The sequence below is a fragment of the Bombus pyrosoma genome, linkage group LG8 (genome assembly GCF_014825855.1).
Source record: "Bombus pyrosoma isolate SC7728 linkage group LG8, ASM1482585v1, whole genome shotgun sequence".
Lineage (NCBI taxonomy): Eukaryota > Metazoa > Arthropoda > Insecta > Hymenoptera > Apidae > Bombus > Bombus pyrosoma.
This window is the reverse complement of record NC_057777.1, coordinates 358,247-379,405: the sequence shown is the minus strand read 5'-3', so window position 1 is coordinate 379,405 and position 21,159 is coordinate 358,247. Positions and strand designations below refer to the sequence as shown.

At 41.2% G+C, this 21,159-nt stretch overlaps 2 protein-coding genes across 13 annotated transcripts in view; both read right to left on the bottom strand.

The window, feature by feature from the left end:
* LOC122570393 (transcriptional activator protein Pur-beta) overlaps positions 1–13,249 on the bottom strand; it is a 28,603-nt gene extending 15,354 nt beyond the window's left edge. Inside the window, exons 1-4 of one of the 6 annotated variants that reach the window (XM_043732637.1) lie at positions 11,456–11,966; positions 11,236–11,281; positions 10,344–10,394; positions 35–153 (exon numbers count right to left, since the gene is read on the bottom strand). In XM_043732637.1, coding sequence (XP_043588572.1) covers positions 35–153; positions 10,344–10,394; positions 11,236–11,281; positions 11,456–11,602 — 363 coding nt within the window. In that variant the 5' untranslated portion in view covers positions 11,603–11,966. Of the gene's footprint in view, positions 1–34; positions 154–2,380; positions 5,102–8,333; positions 9,817–10,343; positions 10,395–11,235; positions 11,282–11,455; positions 11,967–12,819 lie in introns of those variants that run through there. The other 5 variants (XM_043732638.1, XM_043732640.1, XM_043732643.1 and 2 more) reach the window with 5 other exon arrangements.
* A 695-nt stretch (positions 13,250–13,944) lies between these two features.
* LOC122570365 (serine-rich adhesin for platelets-like) overlaps positions 13,945–21,159 on the bottom strand; it is a 53,529-nt gene continuing 46,314 nt past the window's right edge. For all 7 annotated transcript variants that reach the window (XM_043732575.1, XM_043732576.1, XM_043732574.1 and 4 more), the window contains 2 exons: positions 19,518–19,645; positions 13,945–18,891 (listed from right to left, as the gene is read on the bottom strand). In XM_043732575.1, coding sequence (XP_043588510.1) covers positions 16,351–18,891; positions 19,518–19,645 — 2,669 coding nt within the window. In that variant the 3' untranslated portion in view covers positions 13,945–16,350. The remainder of the gene's footprint in view (positions 18,892–19,517; positions 19,646–21,159) is intronic.

Sequence of the window (21,159 nt, the reverse complement as noted above, 5' to 3'; positions counted from 1 at the left end):
CCGAGGATACCGCTAACAATAATTTCAGAAATACCTCGGCTACTTTGATAAACCTTCCGCGTCTGTTCTGTTTTACATCAAGATAGAATCTTTTGCTCTGTATTTGCAGCATCTTCGTTGCCAACTCCTGTTCACCCTGCTGACCTTGCTGGCCTAAAACCAAAAAAATCTAATTAACTCCACCTTTAATATTCATCGATACTTTACGCCTTACAACTACCGTTTCCGTAAAACTGTCTCGTATTACCATTTATAATATATTCATACAACCCCTTTGACGTAATAAAGGACTCCATATCCATCAACGCAAGGGAAAAAGGAGCAGTTCCTATAAACGAGAAAACAATACCCTGCCACCCATTCAATTCACCCTTCTCTTATCCTCCAATTTCCCCACATTCCCTCTCATATCTACCGACTGACTCCCAGCACCTAAATCATCCCCTATTCAATGAGAACCCATTCAGAACAGGGAACATAGCATTCAACGTATATAAATAACGTTTAAAGAATTCCCCGCTGGTTGAAAAAAGGGACCAAGGGTCTTGGTCGTTGCAGCGATTGCTATGGCTGTTTTATGGTTGTTGAAGGGGAGACAGAAGAGGAGGAAGAAGAAGAAGAAGAAGAAGAAGAAGAAGAAGAGGAAGTGTAAGAAAAAGAAAATGACGATAAAGAAGGAGAAGAAGAGAAGGAGGAGGAGAAAGAAGAACAAAGGGGAGAAGAGTGGCAGGTTAGAGTGACAAGGATGAGGGGTGGTAGTCCGGAAAGAGGTCACCCAGTGTTTATTGGGTCAGCTCTTTGCTGGATTCCCTGGAGCTACGGGGAGAATTTCTGGGTCGAAGTGACGTCGGAAATTCGCCGATCGCTAGTCGAGGACAAGGTGAAACGACGATGGCTCGTTTCTAACGAAGCTCCGTCGATAAATAAGGCTGGAATCCTGCGGGAATCAAGAAGGATCAGAATGCAGGAGAGAGAGAGAGAGAGAAAGAGAGAGAGAGAGAGAGAGTTGGATGAAATGGTCGACCGATGTTGCTCGTCCTCCTCTCTCATTCTCGTCGATCAATAACAGCTGCACTAAACGGGTCGTTGACCCGTTTGGCCCCACTCGGCCCACCGGATACACCTCTACCTAGTTTTTCGCGCCATCAGCTTCGTCTTAACCTTTCCTACGAAAGACGAAAGCTTTTGAACCATGAACAAGTGGCTCGCTCCCACCGGCCATGGTCGAACCGTGCAAGTGTTACATCGGGATAGAAAGTGTTTCGAGAAGTGTAGAAAATATATGCATATAGGTTTTGACGAATAAATTGTTGGATTTAAGAAAATTACCCATACGGATAAAGGTAACGGGGTTTCTGAGGCGATAAGGGAACTTCGAACTTTACATTGGACGTGACATTGACTAGCAACATACTCGGAGAATATTTTGTTGTGTACGAGCAACTTGGTATTCAAAAAACGTTGATTTGTAGGTATTTTGATTTTTATAGAGCAGAATTAACAACAAAAATAATATGGTAATAGACAAATTTATATGAAGAATGAAATTGTGGTCTTCCAAAATCTAAAGACTTCATTTGGTTAAATAGAGAATAATGACAATAATTATTTTCTGACCGTAAATGATTAGGAATAAAAGAGCAATGGAGTAGAACAATATAACATAACTGCAACCACATTTCATATAGTATGACGGTAATCTAACCAAACGTAATATTTTATCATAAATTCATATCAAACATAAATAATATTGATTGCGTTTGAATTAATCATTTAAAAGTGGTAACAAAAAATAGACTAAAATTTTTAAATCGATAACATATGTCTTTGTGTAAAAAATTATTGCCAGTATATAATATCGAATTTCTTGCAATTAATACTATAAAAATATCCTACGAGATTATCATTAAATTTGAATAATCATTTAAATATATCCATATACGTGTACCCTTATATATATATAAAATAATCTAATAGTCTAATAAAACAGCTCAGTAAAACCAATTATTATTAAATATATTCCATTAACAAATTCATTATTAAATCCAACAACGAATATTAAACAATTAAGATAACTTAAAATAATTAATTACAAGATTACAAATATTACGATTAAGAACAGTTCTTATTTTCACATCGTATCGAACTTTACTCGAACTTTACTCGATCTTTCAAACGATAAATAACAAGCCACCGGAAACAAAACATCTAAAATTGCCAAAGAGAAACAGAACTTAAAGAAGAAAAAGTAGAATACACGATCGGAAACACGTAGCCATCCATGCTGATAAGTCAGAAAGCCCGAAGGATTGATCCCCTGCGCGAAACGTGCGTCGAACGATCGATCTAACTGTAAAGGGTTTCCCTCGTTATTACGTACTGGACTGTTGCAGGCTGCCCGGAATTGGGACAGGGCTGAGATCGCCCTGGAAGATCCTGCTCTTGAACATTCTGCTTGCCTATAGACACGCTACCGATAGTTCATGCATCTGAATCCTGTTGTATTCCTATACTTCTGCTCATCACCCCTTTCGTGTATTAATATTTATTATTTGTTCCGCTTCCTCCCTTTTTCTCTCTTTTCCTTTCTTTCAACCTCTCCTCAATCGATTACAATACTCAATAACTCCCTTCTACCGTGAACAAGCTTAAAACGTCTTCTTTCGTCGACTATGAGCCGCTCGGTGTGAATCATCTCGCAACCGTTTGATCCGTAGCGTCGCGCCTTCGAGTCCGCCTCTATCACGAGCCTGGAAATTGGGACAGGGTCGAGAACACTCCACGAAGAAAGGGCCTCTCTGTCCTCGACATCCCTCTCTCTACGTGTCCGTCGATACGTCTTGTTCTCTCGCGCACTCTCCTTCCTTCCTTTTCTCCACCCTTCCTTCCCCTCGTCGTTCTCTCTTCGTCTTCTTCTTCTCACCCTCCACACCCTTTCCCACCCATCACAGTCTCTTTAATCTCTGTCCAACGACGGAAACGACAGTTGGAAAAACGTCTTCCGTCTGGTCGATGGACTTCGCATGATCGCATCAGCGGCCAGCCGTTCCTCTTCTTCGCACCCACACCCCCAGAGTTCCTCCACCCCTTCTCCCAGGCTCCTCCGATTTACAGTCCCTTGGAGAGAGCATAGACACGTACGTTTACCGTTTCTTCTCTTTCCTTTCGTTTGCTGCGCTCTTTTCCATGGTAAATTCATTATAATACGTTCAGGAAATTCTGACGCGTTGACCGTCGTCTTCGTCAGCCTCGAGCTGCGTCTCCGCGCAGCTTGGCTCACCAGTACACTCGTCCGTCATTTTCCACTTCTCTCGCAACGATTCTCGCCCGTTCTCAACTCCACCCTCGCCTTCACTACTCCGCTAGGTCACCATTTATTATCAGGAGACGAGGAACGCGGTCGAGTTCGGCTTTATCATGAATCGGTGAAAACTAGCAGTTGTAGACCGACATGATCAAACCTCACGAACATGGGGATACTCCAGATTTCATTTCTCTAGGATCCATTTCTTCGTCAATATCGCCACCACTTTCAGATTCTAAGACAAAAAGAAAAGAATCCTCAAAAGATTCTCCCGATCCTAGATTCACAACTTTTCCATTCTCTAGAAGAATTCCTTAAATTCTCTCGATTTCGAGGATTTCTCTAACGTTCTTGATCTTCCACAAGATTCAGTCATAATCCTCGAAGCTTCGAACTAACACCCAATCACCCTATTGTTTTCTTTCTTCACTAACGAAAGTCATGGACAACCGTAATTTCCAGTATCCTTATAAAAAATTCTTTCTACGCTTTTGCAAATCCTTACGGCATTCTATACAGAACTCTTTCACTCTTGACCAAGCATCTTCATTGAGATTTCTTCACGCGTTGACGAGATCCTCGTCATTGATGGCACACCTCTCTTTCGCGTGAATCCTTACGTAACCGGCACGTCTTCTCCCATTCTTTCCGCATGCACCTTTAGATGAACATTCTACGGAGGACTTTCTTCGCGATCCCGTACCCGTCGACGCATCCCGGTCGCTCGCGGATTTACGAGGCCGACTCGACGTGGACGTCGACGTCGGCGAAGCACGAAGGGGGCGGGTGCATTGATCTCTGCGCCTGGAACGCGACTCGTGGCGCTGCACCGACCTGCCTCAATACGAACTGCATATTTCCGTCCTCCCTTCTACGCTCGACCCTCCGCCGCCTCCGTCTCCGCAGCAGCAGCAGCCGCCGTCGCCGCCGCCGCCGCCGCCGCCACCGCCACCGCTGGGACGTCGTTTCCATGAACGGTCGCGTCCGACGACGGCTGCTCCGCCTTCGATACGTCAACTCTGCCCTCCTCTGCTTTTCCCATGTTTTAATAACAAATCTCTCTGGTAATTCGCATTATCTTACGTAAGCTGCTCACATATTCTTTAACGATTACATATTTAGCTAAAGAGTAAGCTGATCAGTTCTTATCAGAAGTCATTGCGAGCGGATACTATTGGTGGTTAACGATTGTTTCGGAAGTTTTCAACGAATACCAGCTTACTGATTCTCTCGGTGTTTTGGTGATTTTAATGAGCAATTAGATAAATCAAAATGTCTTTCTCTTACCATATATTAACATTTTCCTTGCGTTCATACTTCGAGATGGTTAAGTCTTTCGATATTCTGAAACTCTCCTCATACTTGTTCCAACAATCTTTCGTTCTTTTCTTTTCAACCTTGAGATGCGTTTCGTTTGATAAGTTCTCTTTCCTTGGGATTGTTGATCACCAGTTAATTATACGATCAATCATGTATTCGTAAAAATTTACTATGGTAAATGTCCAAATACTTTTGTAAGCCACTACAGCTAACCACATAGGTATTTCACAATGTCTTTTGATCGACCCATCTTTCTTGCGCATTACGCATCAATGATTGCCGAAGATAGACAGGGAAGATGGTTCGTGCGCTATGAACGCGTCGTAACGCATGCATGATTCATGATGAACACCAGCTTGTTGAAATTTTGTACCGTTAGCAACGAGTTACAGGTTTCCTCGCGATACTTCACGTTACCATCCTTTGGATTCAATATATTCCTCGATGTTTGTTCACCGTTTGTGTGGGAAACGCTCTGTATAATCGTGTTTCCATCTGAATAAAAATCAATACTAATTACGTCTAAAACATCTGTTTTGTCACAATCCTAGAAACAACAAATTAACTTGTTGTATCTTCAGCACGTGTTACAATTTTCGTCAATATTTTATTTAAAAAAACGAAACTCAAGGCTGAAAATAATCAAGGAAAATTTTCAGTACAAGAACAATTAATCATTAAAAGTTTATTATGTGTACCATTGCATCCAACATGAAACTTACATTATATTCTAGTAAAAACATAATTTTTGTTATTTTTTAATAAAATTCTTAACTATCCTTTGTCGATATTTCGATTGTTTTATTAAACTTTTGCCATTATCGATGTATTTCTGTTAAACATTTATTAAGCCGGCACCGGTAGTTGGAGGAATTTTTTATTTTCAGAACAGAGTTCGTTTCAATCTTTGGTATTTTTGGTTCAATTTTTGGAATATGTATTTTTGTTGATCTAAAAATAAATGTTTCAGTTTCAACATTTGTGAGATAATCAAACGTAACAGCGTTTCAAGATATTTTATATTATTGAAAATTGTGTATAATATGCATGTATGTACGTGTATGTATATGCATATTAGAATATTTCTTGCGATCATACTTATGGTCCAGGCCTAGTACAATCTTTGTTTACATACGTATTGTGCATAGCGTACATTAGATATTACGTATATGCATCAAATTTCCATTGTTTCTTATTATTATCATATTATCGTATTTAAATAATCAATATTATTCAAAGATATACAAATGAAGAAAATAAAGTTCGAATCTCCTTATTTTACTTCAAGAGTAAATTATACGTTTTCATCTTCCTATTTTACCTTTAGCGTATAATTGAGCAATAAAAATAAAATTTCTATTTCATTTCGATCAATTACAAATAGAAGAACATATAGAACATAACACACAAAAATAAATAAAACATCAAGTGATTAGTAACTGAATTTAAAATGCATATTTCGTACTGTAACTATTCATTATATTGTAATAAGTTGCAGTTTAGTTTGATTTTTTATGTCTACTCTGTTTGTTTATTCAGGTTTATTCAGAAATACAGATAAACATATTACGCACATACCTAATCAATGTTTTTATACGTTTTAGCAAAAAATTTCTAACATTAATCTTCAGAGAAATTTATAAAATAAATTATAGAAACACAATTGATTTTAAGGAAAAGAAGAAATAATCAAGGATGAAATAACATTTTTTACAAGAAATGAAAATGAGATTTTCATCGATTTTAAGAGGAAATCGAAATTCAATAGGACACTAGAGTCGAATCAAAATCGATTTGTATACCGGAAACGAGTATCAGATGCCTCGAAGAATCCAAGGAAGATGAGATGAAGAACCGACAAAACTGCTGATGAAATCAACGCTACTTTCGAATCACGAGGATTCCAATTTTTACATCCCTCAGTGATCGATCTTAGATCAATATTTATGAAAAATGCTTATCAACGTTGGAGAGAAAGCATGATTAAGCAATTTCGTTGCTGATGGAAAAACTCATGCGAAAAAACAATGTTTTTGTCCGTTGATTTTGCTATTAGTAATACATGATCCATATGAAGCTAAATCATAGCTACTTAAATAACGAATAAATCCGAATACAATTGAAATTAGCCGCTTATTTTAACAATTCATTGTTATCTCAAAGGCATTTGTTTTATTAAATAAGAAAGATATTATCTAATAATTATTTTATGTAATAAAAAATAAAACAAACGGGAGGAAATGTAAGTTTATAGATTGATACTATGTATAAGATTATAATGATTGTGTAACTAACTGGTGATCAACTTATGCATCGCATTAAATTTTCTACAAAAACCGTATGAACAAACTTAACAATATTAAAAGATGTCATGTTTATCGTTTGAACTCGACTATTCTCTCTGTTCAAAGTCTAACTGCAGTCGATCTAAAACGTCATAATATATTCGAGCAGAATCGAGGAGCAAACTCATTGACGTAGCAAGCAATAATTAGGGCCAGATTTCAATGAACCTCGGAAGCTGGAGCGAATGTGAGGTTAGATCGGACTCGATTTCCAATTTCGCCGACTTATCTACGAATCGACGAGTTTCTATGGTGCGAAACGAATTGTGCACGCGTTCCAGCGTGAAACACGCTGGCTACGGAACCGTTTGATTTCGTTACAATATTCGTCGGAACGAGTGACGAAAGCGCCAATGGATTTCTGCGAATTCCGCGTTCGTCTGTTTCTCACGGTCGGTAAATTATCTTCGTGAGAGACACGCCGGCCGATAAAGACCAAGATTCGTCAAGTTGCACATAATTTTCTAATCTCTAAAAAAAAAAAAAAAAAAGAAAGTATTAAATATTTTTTGTTACATTTTTTTTCTAAGATTCTAAGTATCATTTTGTAAAGCATGCAAATAATAGCTTCACCAACTTCAAGTATTGAGTGAAGGGCGCGAGTTTTTTATTTCGTCCGGGCCCGCTATTTTTAATCACAGGTTTCTTAACATTTAGCACGGTTACTGAATCATCGAACAAATATTTCAGTAGCGTATACACACACGACCCATATCGTTCGCGTTCCAGCTCCTAGAACCTTTTTTCCTTCTAGTCGGAGCTAAAATGCCAACGTTTAAGAAAACTAGGCTTGTCGTCTCGTGTCAGGTCTTGCGTCACGCAACCTAACCTAGACACACGTACAAAATTCCTAGGGATGTTTTCAGAGTAGACACTACGGTTAAATTGGAGAATTAAGTGTCGCGATTTTTATCGCGTTTACTACGGGTTTTGAAACCTTAAATTTGAGTAAATTATGCATTCTTTTAATAATGTAAAGTTTTATAATATTATCTAGGGATGGAATGACGATGAAATGAGCTGAATATACTGTAAGATGCACAAATTATAAGAGATATTTAACTTCGGTGTTAAGAAAAATCATATTTAAGATATTTTTAAATTACTTACTAAGACACATTTAAACTAATATCTACAATACTCAATCCAATTTTAAAATTCGATCTACAGGCCTGATTTTAAAAACCGTAAATATGCTATTTAATTAAAAGTCAGAAACATTAAAAAATTAATGATTTGTCCTTATACAAGCTTCGCTAATTGTAAGTCATATTAGCAACAATAGACGGTCAATATCATTTAGTAATTCTGACAAATGGTATGCTACGAATCTCAAACTATCAAGATTATTGAGTAACAGCTACCTTCAGGGCACCAGTACTGTATTTTGCCCATAGTGTCGCCCCAACCATTCAGCGCATTTTGTTGAGCATCGCCCTGCGAAATTTCTAGGATTTCTCCCATTGTGTCAATTATTGAAACACTTGTGAAGAAAGTACAAGATATCCTATTACCGCTACGTCAACAAATTATACTGCAAAACCTTCGTATAATCATCTTTGTAAATTCACCCAAAACTGACGTGACATCCTTTCAAAGGACTTTAATGAAACCACTCAACGAGCACCAAGTTCAATGTACTTTTAAAATCAAGGGCATTGGTGAAGTTGAAACCTCACAAAACTTCCACATTAATCACTTTTTTACGCAATAGAAACATAAAATGCACGATAAACATTCGTCTGAAAGTAGCAGTACGGACCACTTTGAAAAACTGTTACACGTTCACCGATGTAATAAAACACTCGCGAGGCTTGTTCGAGAAAATCAGTCACAGATTTCACGCGTGTCGCGGCCAACTCGATTGATCGCACGAGTGACTCGTAGTCGGTCGACCGATCGCGAACTCGCGCTATCTTCACGGTACAACGGACTTCAAGCCGGCTTTACCGCTAAAAGATTAAAGCAGGATTTCCAATCGTTGTAGGAGAAGACGGTTTGACGAACGAAACACCGTGTGCATAGTCAGTTCGAAACTTTCACAACCACTCATAGACATCGCGACCAGGAACCAGAGGGACGAACGAAATAAAGAAAAAGAGGCGTCACGAAGAGAAACCGTCGAGGCAATGTGTCATAACGAGAACGGGGTGAAAAAACTATCAACGTAACAATGCCGTCATCTCGCGATGACGCATCGCGTTTGGCTGACTGATTGTCGTCGTCATCGCGATTCCTCGCACTCAATACCACATAGATCGTTGCACGACCACGCGAAACATGATGTTTAGCAGGGAACTGAACAACAGAGCAATGATATTCAAGGAACAACGACAACGCGTCGTCGAACACGAAATCGTACACGAATGACGTGCCGGTCATTCATGGAGCCCGCCGTCATGCTGATGGAATGCGCACATCATGATGGTGAAATCGTGGCGACCAATCGGCGTTCACCTCGCACCGGCTTCTGCGTTCGCGAACCACGCGCGCCACGTGACTTCACCGCTCGACCACGTGACAGCGTTGCACCTCCCACCACCAGGCTCAGCTCCACGACATGATCGCGTGACGTCACGACCAGCTGACTGCGCTAGTACGGTTCCCTACTCCTCTTACTGGTCCTGCTGCCTGCTACTGCTGCTACTTCTCTCTACTCCTTCTCTTTCTCCTCGACTTCCATTTTTCCATGAATCCGTTTCCGAACGGTCCGAAATTGACGCGATGCAACGCGACTCTCGATCGTCCACCGAAAATAGACACGGAAGGCGGTTTCGATGCGATGCTGACGATTTTCGAGGAGTTCGAAAATCATGGAAGCACAGGTGTTAAACGAGAATCGTTCGAAGGAGATTCTAAAAAGAAATCTGCAATTTTGAGTGTAGATAGTGCAGGAAAAGACTAAAAAATGTCTCTGTGATATGTTTCTTAACTTTTTATGGTACCGGACAAATCGTAAGTGTAACGAATATTTGTGGCAAGTCGGAGATATTTGGCAAAACGATATTTCTCAGTCAAGAAATAAAACATGGCCATGTTCCACCGAGAAGATTAGTGTTTATCTTTATGTTTAAATTTACGTTAAGATTTATGACCCCAGTCTTCTGGTATCGCTCGATAAATTCGGGGTCAATATTGTTAACTAAAATATTGGCGAAATTGGTTACATAATTTTTCAAGGATATTGTTCGATTCGTATTAGAATTACATAATCGTAAATATAAATCATAAATGTTAACGAGACTGTTTCACAGGTAGTAAAAATAACATAAATTATCACTCAGAAAGAAGTCTCTAACATTCTTTGATTGTAATAAGAAATATCTTTTCTGTCTTTGTGTATATTTCTGTCTTTTATATATTTGTTTACTCACCAGGATCGAAGTCAGCCCCCCCAGCATCCATGCTACCTGGATTTCCATATCCTAAAAGATAAAAATTATCATCGTTGATAACAGCCACAAACGAAACTATTATTATTAGAGTAACATTTGCATAAAATAAATTCAATAAAATATGTTCTGATTATCAACCATAGATACCAAAAATATATGCTTTACAAATTGCAGAACGTACACTAGATAGCGTTTACATCGTAATAACCTATTCGATGCAGCCCGCCCTGTAATTCTAACAGATAATCCGAATTACACATTGAATGTCTATTTCAATGTGTAATCGCATGAATGTAGCTCATCGAAACGTAATAACGCATTAGTACCGGAACGCGCCGAAATCACAACAGACTTAACCTAACCAAACTTCATGCTACATTAATAAAACAAATGGAATATGAAAGCAGGTCAACGCCGTATTCGCGACATTTTGAAATCTTACATCTGGGAGACCAAAATGAAAAACATAACCATGAATCATGTTGATAGACTTGATGAAAATCCGGGTTATTCGCAATTCTCTATGTACATCATGGATGATACTATTTAACAATGGAAATAATATTGTTTAGTAATATTGTAAAACAAAAAAATATATATACATAGGGATTGTACTATTTACCATCACCATTCTCTAAAATCAAGGTTAGAATGTCATCATTGTTACGACAATCAATGTTACCTGGAAGCATTACTGCCGTAACACTATTTAATTATTGACAAACATTCATACCGTCTCACGTGCCGTCCATGAAAAGCATTATATAATTTTACACGGTATCAACGACGGTTACATCGATCAAGTTTACTGCCTTTTCGAAACTACGCGTGTATATATGCTCCATTTCAACAAGTATACTTATAAGAGCACCTGTGTCGAGATACATGTCCAAATATTGATTGACGCCCCGTGTCACCTATGGAATATTTGTATTTTGTAATCAGTGTTTGTTCAGACGTGGAATGCAACACGCTTAATTTCGATTCTCGCTGGAATATCGACAACCAAGCGATGATCGAGGTATGCATCGGTCGAGCATTTTTCGATTATAATCGAATTGCTCCCATCACTAGTCGAGATAGATACACACCGTGGCCGTTCCGTTTCGAGGCCAAGAGCCAGCTACTTCTGGGGTGGGGATGCGCTTATGGCACGTGTGAAATTTACGCGAATCGTGGCTAGACATGGTTCCTTCGCTTTGCGTGTGCGCGTCTGTCAACGCGCGCGCGCGCACCATGTGCGTGTTCGTGTATGTGTGTGTGCGTGCACGCGTGTGTGATGGTTAGCTTTCCTGGTGTAATGCTGCGTGTGTCGCATGCGTGTGTGCCAGATAGAGGGATCAGCGAGTTACATCACGCGTGTTCACCCGGGACTATTCCGGTTGTCTGGCCGAGCGCGGTCAGGGTGCCTGTCACACAGAATTGACACAACAGAGGACGGTTCGTCGTGAGCGCGACATTCAAACGAAACACCAGGGAGAAACAACTGTCGCGATACACGGAAAGCAACACACGAGCCGTTTTGAAGTCGCATTGATCAACTCCATAAATCGAGAAGCACAGAAAAGCGATGATATTGCAAACATTGTTTTTGAATATTCACTCAGACTTTACTACTATTCGTGTTATATTATAAATAAAATAAATTTATGAAAGCAGTTTATGGTTTTTTTTTTTTTTTTTTTTGAGAAATTTGATACTGGTTCTCATCCAAGTAATAAAATTATTGAATTTAGAAAAAATGGAGTTGACCATTTTGGCTGTCGAGAGGCTCGCATATCGGAAGTTGCGAATGTTCAACTCGTGAGGGCCGCGGACGTGGAAGAAAAAGAGGAAGGGAGGAAAGAAACAGAAAAGGAGAAAAAAAGAGGAGAGAAAAAATTAAAAGCACGGAGCAGAGAGAGAAGAGGGAATATGTGTATGCGTATGTGTACACGCATAAACGTATAAGCGTACGTGTGTTCATATGATGGAAAGAGCGAAACATAGCGAAAAGGAGAGAGAGAAATAGTGAGGGTACGGGGCGCGAGGTAAAGAGGGAGCCAGAGGGAAAGAGAGAGTAAGCCGAAGGAGAAAAGAGGACAGGGTTTGTCTCTCGGCCGATACGCGACCGGCCATCTTGAATCCTGGGTATCGTTGAAAAATAGCAATTCTTTTCGGCGGTTGACAGAACGCCACGAGGGCTGAAAGGAACGATCGGACGTAAACGAGTCCGCGATGCTCGGAGACCGTGCGCGAAGTAACGGATCAGGTCAACCGCGACCCGGAGGTCGTTGCGTTTGCTCATGGAAAAGAGACGGTCCTGGTAACCGGAGGCGCAGCACACGGTGCTACAGGCACGGAAAGATGTCGACGGTCGCGCACATTTGCAACACGTTATTAGAAAATCGTGACCGATACGGAACATGTTAAACACTCGTGCACTCAGGATCGTACGATCCTTCTTCACCCTTACTTTGCGGTTGATCGTCCAGACTTTCCCGGTCAGACATTGCTCTTTAACGCGGTCTCTCTCTCTTCGGTTCCACGCGTCGTCCCTCGACGTCTCGGCAACAGGCCCCAAGACGACCAAAAATCCCCGACACTGTCCGTGGCGCGACCCCGATATATCACCACTAACCAGCCAGCTCACCAACCCAGCACACCACTTACGAATTTTTCACTTCTTCACACACCACGGTCCGACCGCCGACCGACCGTCCGTCCACGGCACCAGTCGTCACCACCACCACCACACGCTCGCTCGCTCGCTCTACACCGTTCCACGCTCGCTGGCCCGACTCGCGCTCGCCCTCGCTCGCTCGCTTCTTCGTCTTTCACTCTCGCTCCACCTCCGAACCCCGTCGCGGTGCGAGAGAGTGAGATACCGCTACACTTACTCTATGCGAACGCACACACTCCTGACATTTCGTCGTGTAACCTGCGCGTGTCCATCTATATAAGACTGTTTCATAGCCACGGCACAATCCGTTATATCTGTCTCTCTTTGATTAACGACAACTTTACTCTGTCTCGCTCTATCCCTCCTTCGCTCTTTTTAGCGGTTCCTATCGCGTTATCTTTGTTCAACCAACTGCGCGACCTACTCGTGCGAGCGAATGGTGGCAGCACTCGCTCGTATCTCGCTTCACGTCGTATCGTATCGCGTTTATGTCCATCTTGCGTTCGAGCTATCGAACCAACTTGGTGGCGCTACTGTCAATTGACTTTTAGTTGATTGGTTTGTTACGCGCATGCGGAATTGGATATTATTTTTTGAAATTAAATATTGCGTTTGCGTGTAGTAAAAGTCATTTTTATACATATGTATATATATATATAACTGTTATATATAAAAATATAGTACACTTCGAGTTTATATAAATCTTGTTTTTTAATATATTTTAACGTACTGATATAAGCTGGCTTCGTTGAAATAAGCTGCGTATAAGCTATATAGTATATATGTATACCATGAAATTCTATCTCGCCCTTCAAGAATACATTGTATTTGAATTACAATAGTAATCGTCTTACAAAAATATATTTTTCCTTACATTAAACATACGATCACGTGTGGTGAATCAAAAAATGCCGAAAGTTAATTGAAACATTTTATTCATTATTTTTTAAGCGAAAACAAACAGCAAAATTCAAGTACATTTGTTCCTTACACGCTTGCTTTAATTCGCCTAAAATGTAAGTATGCGATAACATGTCTCGTGTAAGATGCAATGTTAATGCTTTCATGCTTATGAATGTATGCACATCAGTTGTAAATACTCGATGAACATGTTTTAGTTGATGTATGAAAAAATCAATATATCCGTTTTGTATGCATGCCTAGATAAAAGGATCATCATCATCATCATCAGCATCGTCATAATTGTTATGGAACTTAACAACAGCTCCGCATCGTCATTTTACGATTTCACAAAATTTTATCTGTTACATAAATCACTCGATAGCCGTTACCCTCTCGTCGAAGAGAATACTGTGAAATGCTTACAAAAATGATAGCCGCGGAATAAGGCACACAATTGATGCAACGCGTATTTAATATAGCGATATATCTATCTTTAAGTGCCACTGGATGTCAATGAATTTCTATCAGTGTATGGATCTTCCTGGATATTGTGTTTACGTATATAATGCCTATGGAATCTAAAGCTTCGCAGGAACTATTGTGCCTATATTGCTGTTGTGATAATAGTTTTATTATTATTATTATCAGTATTATTAATAATTAATATTATTATTATCATACTTGGTGTTACTAATAATGACTGGATGATGAGTAGTTTTGTATATACAGGTATCTTATGATATGGGGTGTGTGTGTGTATATATATATATATATATATGTATATATATGATTTTTTCACGAACCACGTCTATCGAACAACTTACATAATATGCAAACTGAGGTATTCGATCTACTTGACACAACTCAACTAAAGCATGAACTATGTCGTAACAAGTGCAATTTCTGTACCGTGTACATTTATGTGTATGAGTAAAATCTGTTCTATTTCAAATTCAAAATATCTATTACGAAACAACATGCTCCACCTTATATTTCTTTTACCCGTTCAATGAAAACCAATAGAGTTTAATAATTCTTCTCGTTAAGTTTATCTATATACATCTTACATTACCTCGTAACAGCTACAGCCTCGTACAGTTAAATAGTTTCCTTCTTTTACCAATTCATTTCCTCTTGAACAACTATATCCTTTGCTTAGCTCGTTATTACTGTATTCTGTATGACTGTCGTAATATTTACGTAAAGCGTAGCTCGATTACTGAATCGTCCTTGAATCCCCCAAAGGGTAGTACGACTTCTGCTCACTTAGGAATCTTTCGAAACGATCGGTGCACATCATGGTTTTAGAAGCAGCTGTAACTTTCCTATGCGAAAGGCTATTTAAGGCTACGTGGTGCGTGGAACGATATACTAGTGTGCTTCTTTTTCTTTTTTTTTAAGTTTTCGTCCTTTAAAACTTACGTTTTAAATTTTACGGAATTAGTTTTGTAAAAAATATGCCTTAGTCATTTTGATGTAATATACTTGCTGTGTGTATGTGTTTGTGTGTGTGTGTGTGTGTGTGTGTGTGCGCGCGCGCGGGTGCGTAATATCTATAAAGTATTAGACCGAGAACAGAAACAACGATGTAACGTAGTATGTTTTGATCATATTTCTGTTGTTGCCGTATGCTTGTTTTCTCTATTTCGTAGATTTCAGACTTGACAGTTCATTGCATTTATACAATCCAAAGCAGCGATTATATTCTTTGAATTTCAATAAGCTCGATTTCTTTTAAACGATATATCGTATTGTATAACGAACCTCTTCATTTGGTAAAATTTAAAGAACAGAAGAAAAGAAGATGAGAAATGAAGAAGAGAATGAGCATGAGAAAGAAAGGAAAAAAAAGAATATGTGCACCGATTTACGTATTGACGATAATGTCAACAGTATCATATGTATAAGTAATATACGCTCTCTCATGCATATAACATCTCAACGAAAATCATCCATGAAACACGATTTGCGAGAGCGACCTCTTAAAAGCTATTTACAAAAATGAATAGCGATACGTAGGCTTTTCATTATATTATTATCCGTTGCCTTTGAGCATGCCTCTAACTTTCGACAAACTTGCGCACTCGATGTCGATCCACAGGGTTAATTTCCTTTCGTATCTCTTATCTTTCGATAGTTCCCTCGACGCAACTACCGAACGCATATTAATAATAATAATAATAATAATAATAATAATAATAATAATAATATTAATATTAATGAAAAATATAACGACAGTACGATGGATACACACGTTCTTCGTGAAAACGTGTACGCGAGATATATATATATATATATATAAATCAGCGAAGAGTACAATGTCAGAGGCTTATGATACTTAGAAGAGGACGGCCTTGACATCGGTACCTTAAAAATGTCCCTGTGGAGGTTTATGTTTGTAAACGAGGCTGTCGGTAAAAATTATTGAATCTGGCAACAAACCGTCTTGCATGGTATTGGAGTCTCGCCTTCCTGACCGTACAACGTTCGTAATTTAAAAACTTTTGAATCCATTGCTAGAAACGGTGAGTTGCCGGTGTAACAGCTTTCATATACTTCAAAAGCTTCGTCGATAGGCATGTCGCCTTTGTCTTTAACGGGCTCCTTCTGCGCTGGAATCTCTTCCTTCCGCTCAGACATATTTGGCACTGTTTTCGACGAAGTTGGCGGATCTGCTTTCAAACTGATCTCCTCTATGCTGGTAGCGCTCTCGCGTGCCAATCGATAATATTTCTGCACGTAGTCCACGATAACCTGTTCAACCTCGACGGTATCGTCCTCCGCAGCTTCTCCTTCGCATACTATTCCCTCGCTTTGTAACACTCTCTTGGGAGTTACCAGAGGCTCGACGATCTCAGTTTCCCAGCATTCTAACACGTCAGGCTCTTCTATGCTGTCCAAGGAATCTATTCCGCTACCACTCTTTTCGTCCTCGATGCTACCGCTCCTCTTTCGCTCCTCCTCTATCTTCCTCTCCGTCGTTTGTTTACCCGTTTCGCTCCTGTTAGGGGCTTTGATCGCCGTGGCAGCATCGTGACATTTTCGTGGGCTCGGTTCGTACGTGGAAGACGTTAACAACTTCCCATCTTCCGAGACTATGATCTCTCCTTTTTCGAAGGTCCTCACGTTCATCGTGTCCTCGACAATCCCATCGTCGTCCTCGTCATCCACATCCTCTGTACATCGAATCTTCGCATCGATATTATCGGAGGGATTCCGCGCGTGCGATTTCCCTTGTCTTTTCGTTCGCCTTGCATTGACTCTCTTCGAGTCTATCCGAGAACTTGAAGCAACCCTCACACCCGCAACGCTATCCTTCTCAGTAAATTCGCAAATATCATCAACAACATCCTGTTGCTGTTGTTTAGCCAGATTCTTCCTCCTCGTGATGTTCGTTAAGTTCTCCTGTTGGCCGCAAGAATCTGACGAGGACACCATCTCGTGGTCCACCTTGCCAATTACCACGTGCCTTGCCACTCGTCTCCGTTCCTCCGACCTCCTCTTCGCGTCCTTCTTCCTTCTCGAAGCACCACTGTTGTTGCTACCATCCGGCTGTTGTTGCTCTTGTCCACTCTTGATGTTACCGAGCCCTGCGAATTCCCTGCAGATAGCTGCGCGCGACAATGCCGTATTGTCCGCACCGCTACTAGCAGATAGTGCAAGTATGGGGTTGCTTTGCAAGTTTTTTGACGGCTCTTGGTCCATATCGTCCTCGTCCTCCTCGCAATCCATCGAAATGGCCGACGCAATGAACAAATCCGGCGACTTCTCTTTGCGTAGCCACTCCGTCACCGCCTGCGTGATCGGATAATCGGATAGTTGCGTCTGGCTCTCGAAGCCAGAGTCTTCGTTCGTCGCCTCGATAGTCTCCTTATTTAAGAGATTGCACGCTGCTGCCTTCGTTCCGAACTTACTCGACACCGGATCCACTTTCATCGCTTTGTTATCATGAGATTCGAACTTGGAGTCTAGCTTTGTATCGTTCGACAGATCGATCTTTCGCAGATTCTGAGTCAGATCGTGTATCTTCGTTTCGTTCTCTGGCTCCGTGGTGCTGTTTAGGTCCGGACCAGGTGTCGGTTCCCTCACGAACTTGCTACCCTTCGCGCTGTACTTCCTCTTGGATAGACTAATCGACGACGATGATTTGCTGCTCGATAAAGATTCGTGATTCTGATCCTCCACGCTCTTCGGCGTGATCGATCCGGATCTCGTCTTTTCCTCGTTAAACACAGGGGACAACGGCCTCGACGTGGTCATCGATGCGCTCTTGCTGCTCGAGTCGGAGTCCAGGTTTCCGTTCGTTAAGGTCTCTCCGTTCATTTCGTTGCTCGGTCGCTCGCATGTCTCGTTGGCACTCGGACAATCGTTATTCGCTGCTTCGGTAATGCTTGGCAGTTTGTCGACGTCAGTCGCTTCGTTCACGACCTCGTCTGTCGAAGGAGCTGCCTCCTCGTCCGCTGGGAGGCAGTTGGTCAGTCTATTCGATTCGTTATCTGAACTGGTAAACGTATCTAGCGATTTCGATCGACTGTTTCCTAACGAAGTTGATGTCGGTTCTAGTTGCTGGTCAGACTTGCCGTTATCAGACAATTCGTCGTTTTGATTCTTCGAGTCGTCCGATATGACACCGTTGCATACCGCGTTCGACTCGTCGTCTACCAAGTTAGCATCCGACGATAACGCACTCGGTTGATTTATCGTCGAGCTGGTCTCGGACGTAGGTGTGTTGTTAGCGGATGCTGGAACAACGGGTAACGGGGTACGTGGTTCAACGGTACGTCGCAGCTGAAACTCCTGACACTCGGGGTTCAGCGGCCGACTGCTGGTTATGGTCGTGGTCGTGGTCGTGGTCGTGGTCGTGACCGTGGTTGAACACACCGTCCAGGGCAGTTCGGAAGACGGTAGGCCGGTATCACACTCGGAACTGTACTCTCCTTCCTCCTCGTCTTCCGTGTTACCCTGTATTTTCGCAACAATTTTTCCATTAGTTTTTAATCGACGAAAATTAATTACGTATTTAAAGGCGTACTACGTTATTACAATTTTTTTTATCAAGCGCACATTTGCAACGAACAGTCGTGTCTCATTGCGGCGAAACGAAATTTCAGGAACGAGCTTTCGTATAACGCGCCCAACGCAAAATGATCTTCTCTCTGTATCTATAGTTGACGCGACACCTTTCCGCTAATTATATCGCGATCTCTGCTCTTTATTTCACATATGGCACGTATATTTCAATAGCGACATAACTCGACCAAGTTTCTCCACTCTTAGCCCTTGAAACCTTGTTTCGATAGTTTTGACGTTCTCCCGACACAGGACTAAATTATTTTTAGTTTCTTCGACGGCTTTCAAGTAGAAACGCGATACGCGAGCACACATAGTCGTCGCTGTCTACTAGCACCTAGTACACAACCAATATCGATTTCTCAAGACGAATCTCCTGTATACATACACCGACACGATTTTCGACTTTATCGTCTTTCGGTTAACCAGCGAAATCCCATCAGAGTGTATATTCGTAACAATTTTCTATAAAATTTTGTACAATATAGAAAATCTGTCCAACCGTGTCATCCACTCACCGTGGTAAATCTTCTCTGCCTCCTTCTCTTTTTTTTCTTCTTTCGCTTGGCGCAGGCCGCTGACATGGCCGCTGACATGGTGGCAAAGTCCGTAGTTCTGATCATTAGCCCGCCCTGTACCGTTACACCTTGGACAGTAGAAATATCGCGAATTAAAACTCCTTCGTACACCATCGCAAGCATCGTTCGTCGGTTAAAATTTGAACGAAACGCGTGTCTTTCGGAGACTTTTGCTCCTAAGAACTCCAGCTGAAAATCAACAGGTGGAGAACTCGAGGAACAAGTGGTTATTAACGCGTGTCGAAGGGCGCGAGTATCGAATTTGGCTTCTCCATCGCTTCCACGACCTTTCGTTTTCCGCGTGGACAAACCCCGCGTGAACAAGGTGTAGGCGGCAACGAGCAACAGTTATTTTAAACCGCGTCTATTTGAGACGCCGCGATGGTCAGATCCCTTTGCCAAAGTCGAGAGATCTCGCGATGCTCGATAGAAAAGTGGAAAACAAACGAAAATTCACATTATCGTCTCTTATTCTGCCAGATAAACTGCGGATTCTTCTGCGATCGCGATAAATTGAAATATGCAAGAACGTATAGAATGCGCGGCATGACAAGAAAGGGCTTACTTGCCAAATTTGTCAACTCCGCGAAACAAAAACTAGGGAAAATGACATTATATGAAAGAGAGCTTTGTCGCCAAAAAATGTCTAAATAGATGTCTATCGGATTTCATTGTTTCGAGACTAAATATTCCAATTATTTCGATTAATAACGTGCGCATATATCGTATTGAAAACGAAAACGTTTCTTTCTTCGCGTATCCTGGTTATTAGCAACGACAATGTAAATTTTCACATTTTTCTATCGCATCGTCTCACTCTGCACCCCTCGCGCAATCCAATTACGGGCAAACATCGGTGGCTCGTGTACACGGTGGTTGTGCCATCCCTTTCGTGACAATTAGACAATTTTCTTACGAGTCAATTACGATATACGTGTAATGTCTGTTTGTCACGTGCAACGTGCGAGGCAGCGTGTCGATGCAGGCGATGATTTAACGAGATAACGATGACGAAAGCGAGATATATTACGGTGAGAGAAGACGCGGATAACGAGAATCGTGACGATTAGGAAAACGTAATATATGCAAGAGAACACACACATACGAGCGTGTTAGAGAGTCTTGGGCTTTAGCTACGATCGCCGGATCATCGACGCGGACATTGTCGCCGGGGTCTACCGCGACTATTTTCGTGGGCCACGGCACGCACACGCGGTGGATCGCGTGACGCGACTGGCTTATGCGGACGCTGTCCAAGCTTCTTAAGCAGCTTTCTCTATTTTCGTGGCAGCGAGAACTCGGCACATGCACACGATGTTGCATCGTTGACTCGGTTGAAACGTACAACGGCTACGAAAAGTATCGCTACACTATTCCTTTCGTTATAACGTTTAATTAGACCGACAAATCAATTAATCAAGTAGAAACTGTAAACGCAACTCTGGTGCCGCCAGAAAAATGCCATACTTTAGAAATGAAACATAGAACCTGGTTAAAAAGTGCTTGATCGTGAAATAGGGATACTTTTTGTCGTCGTAATGGAATGTAAATCAGTAAGATATAACACGATCGCATGGTCTTT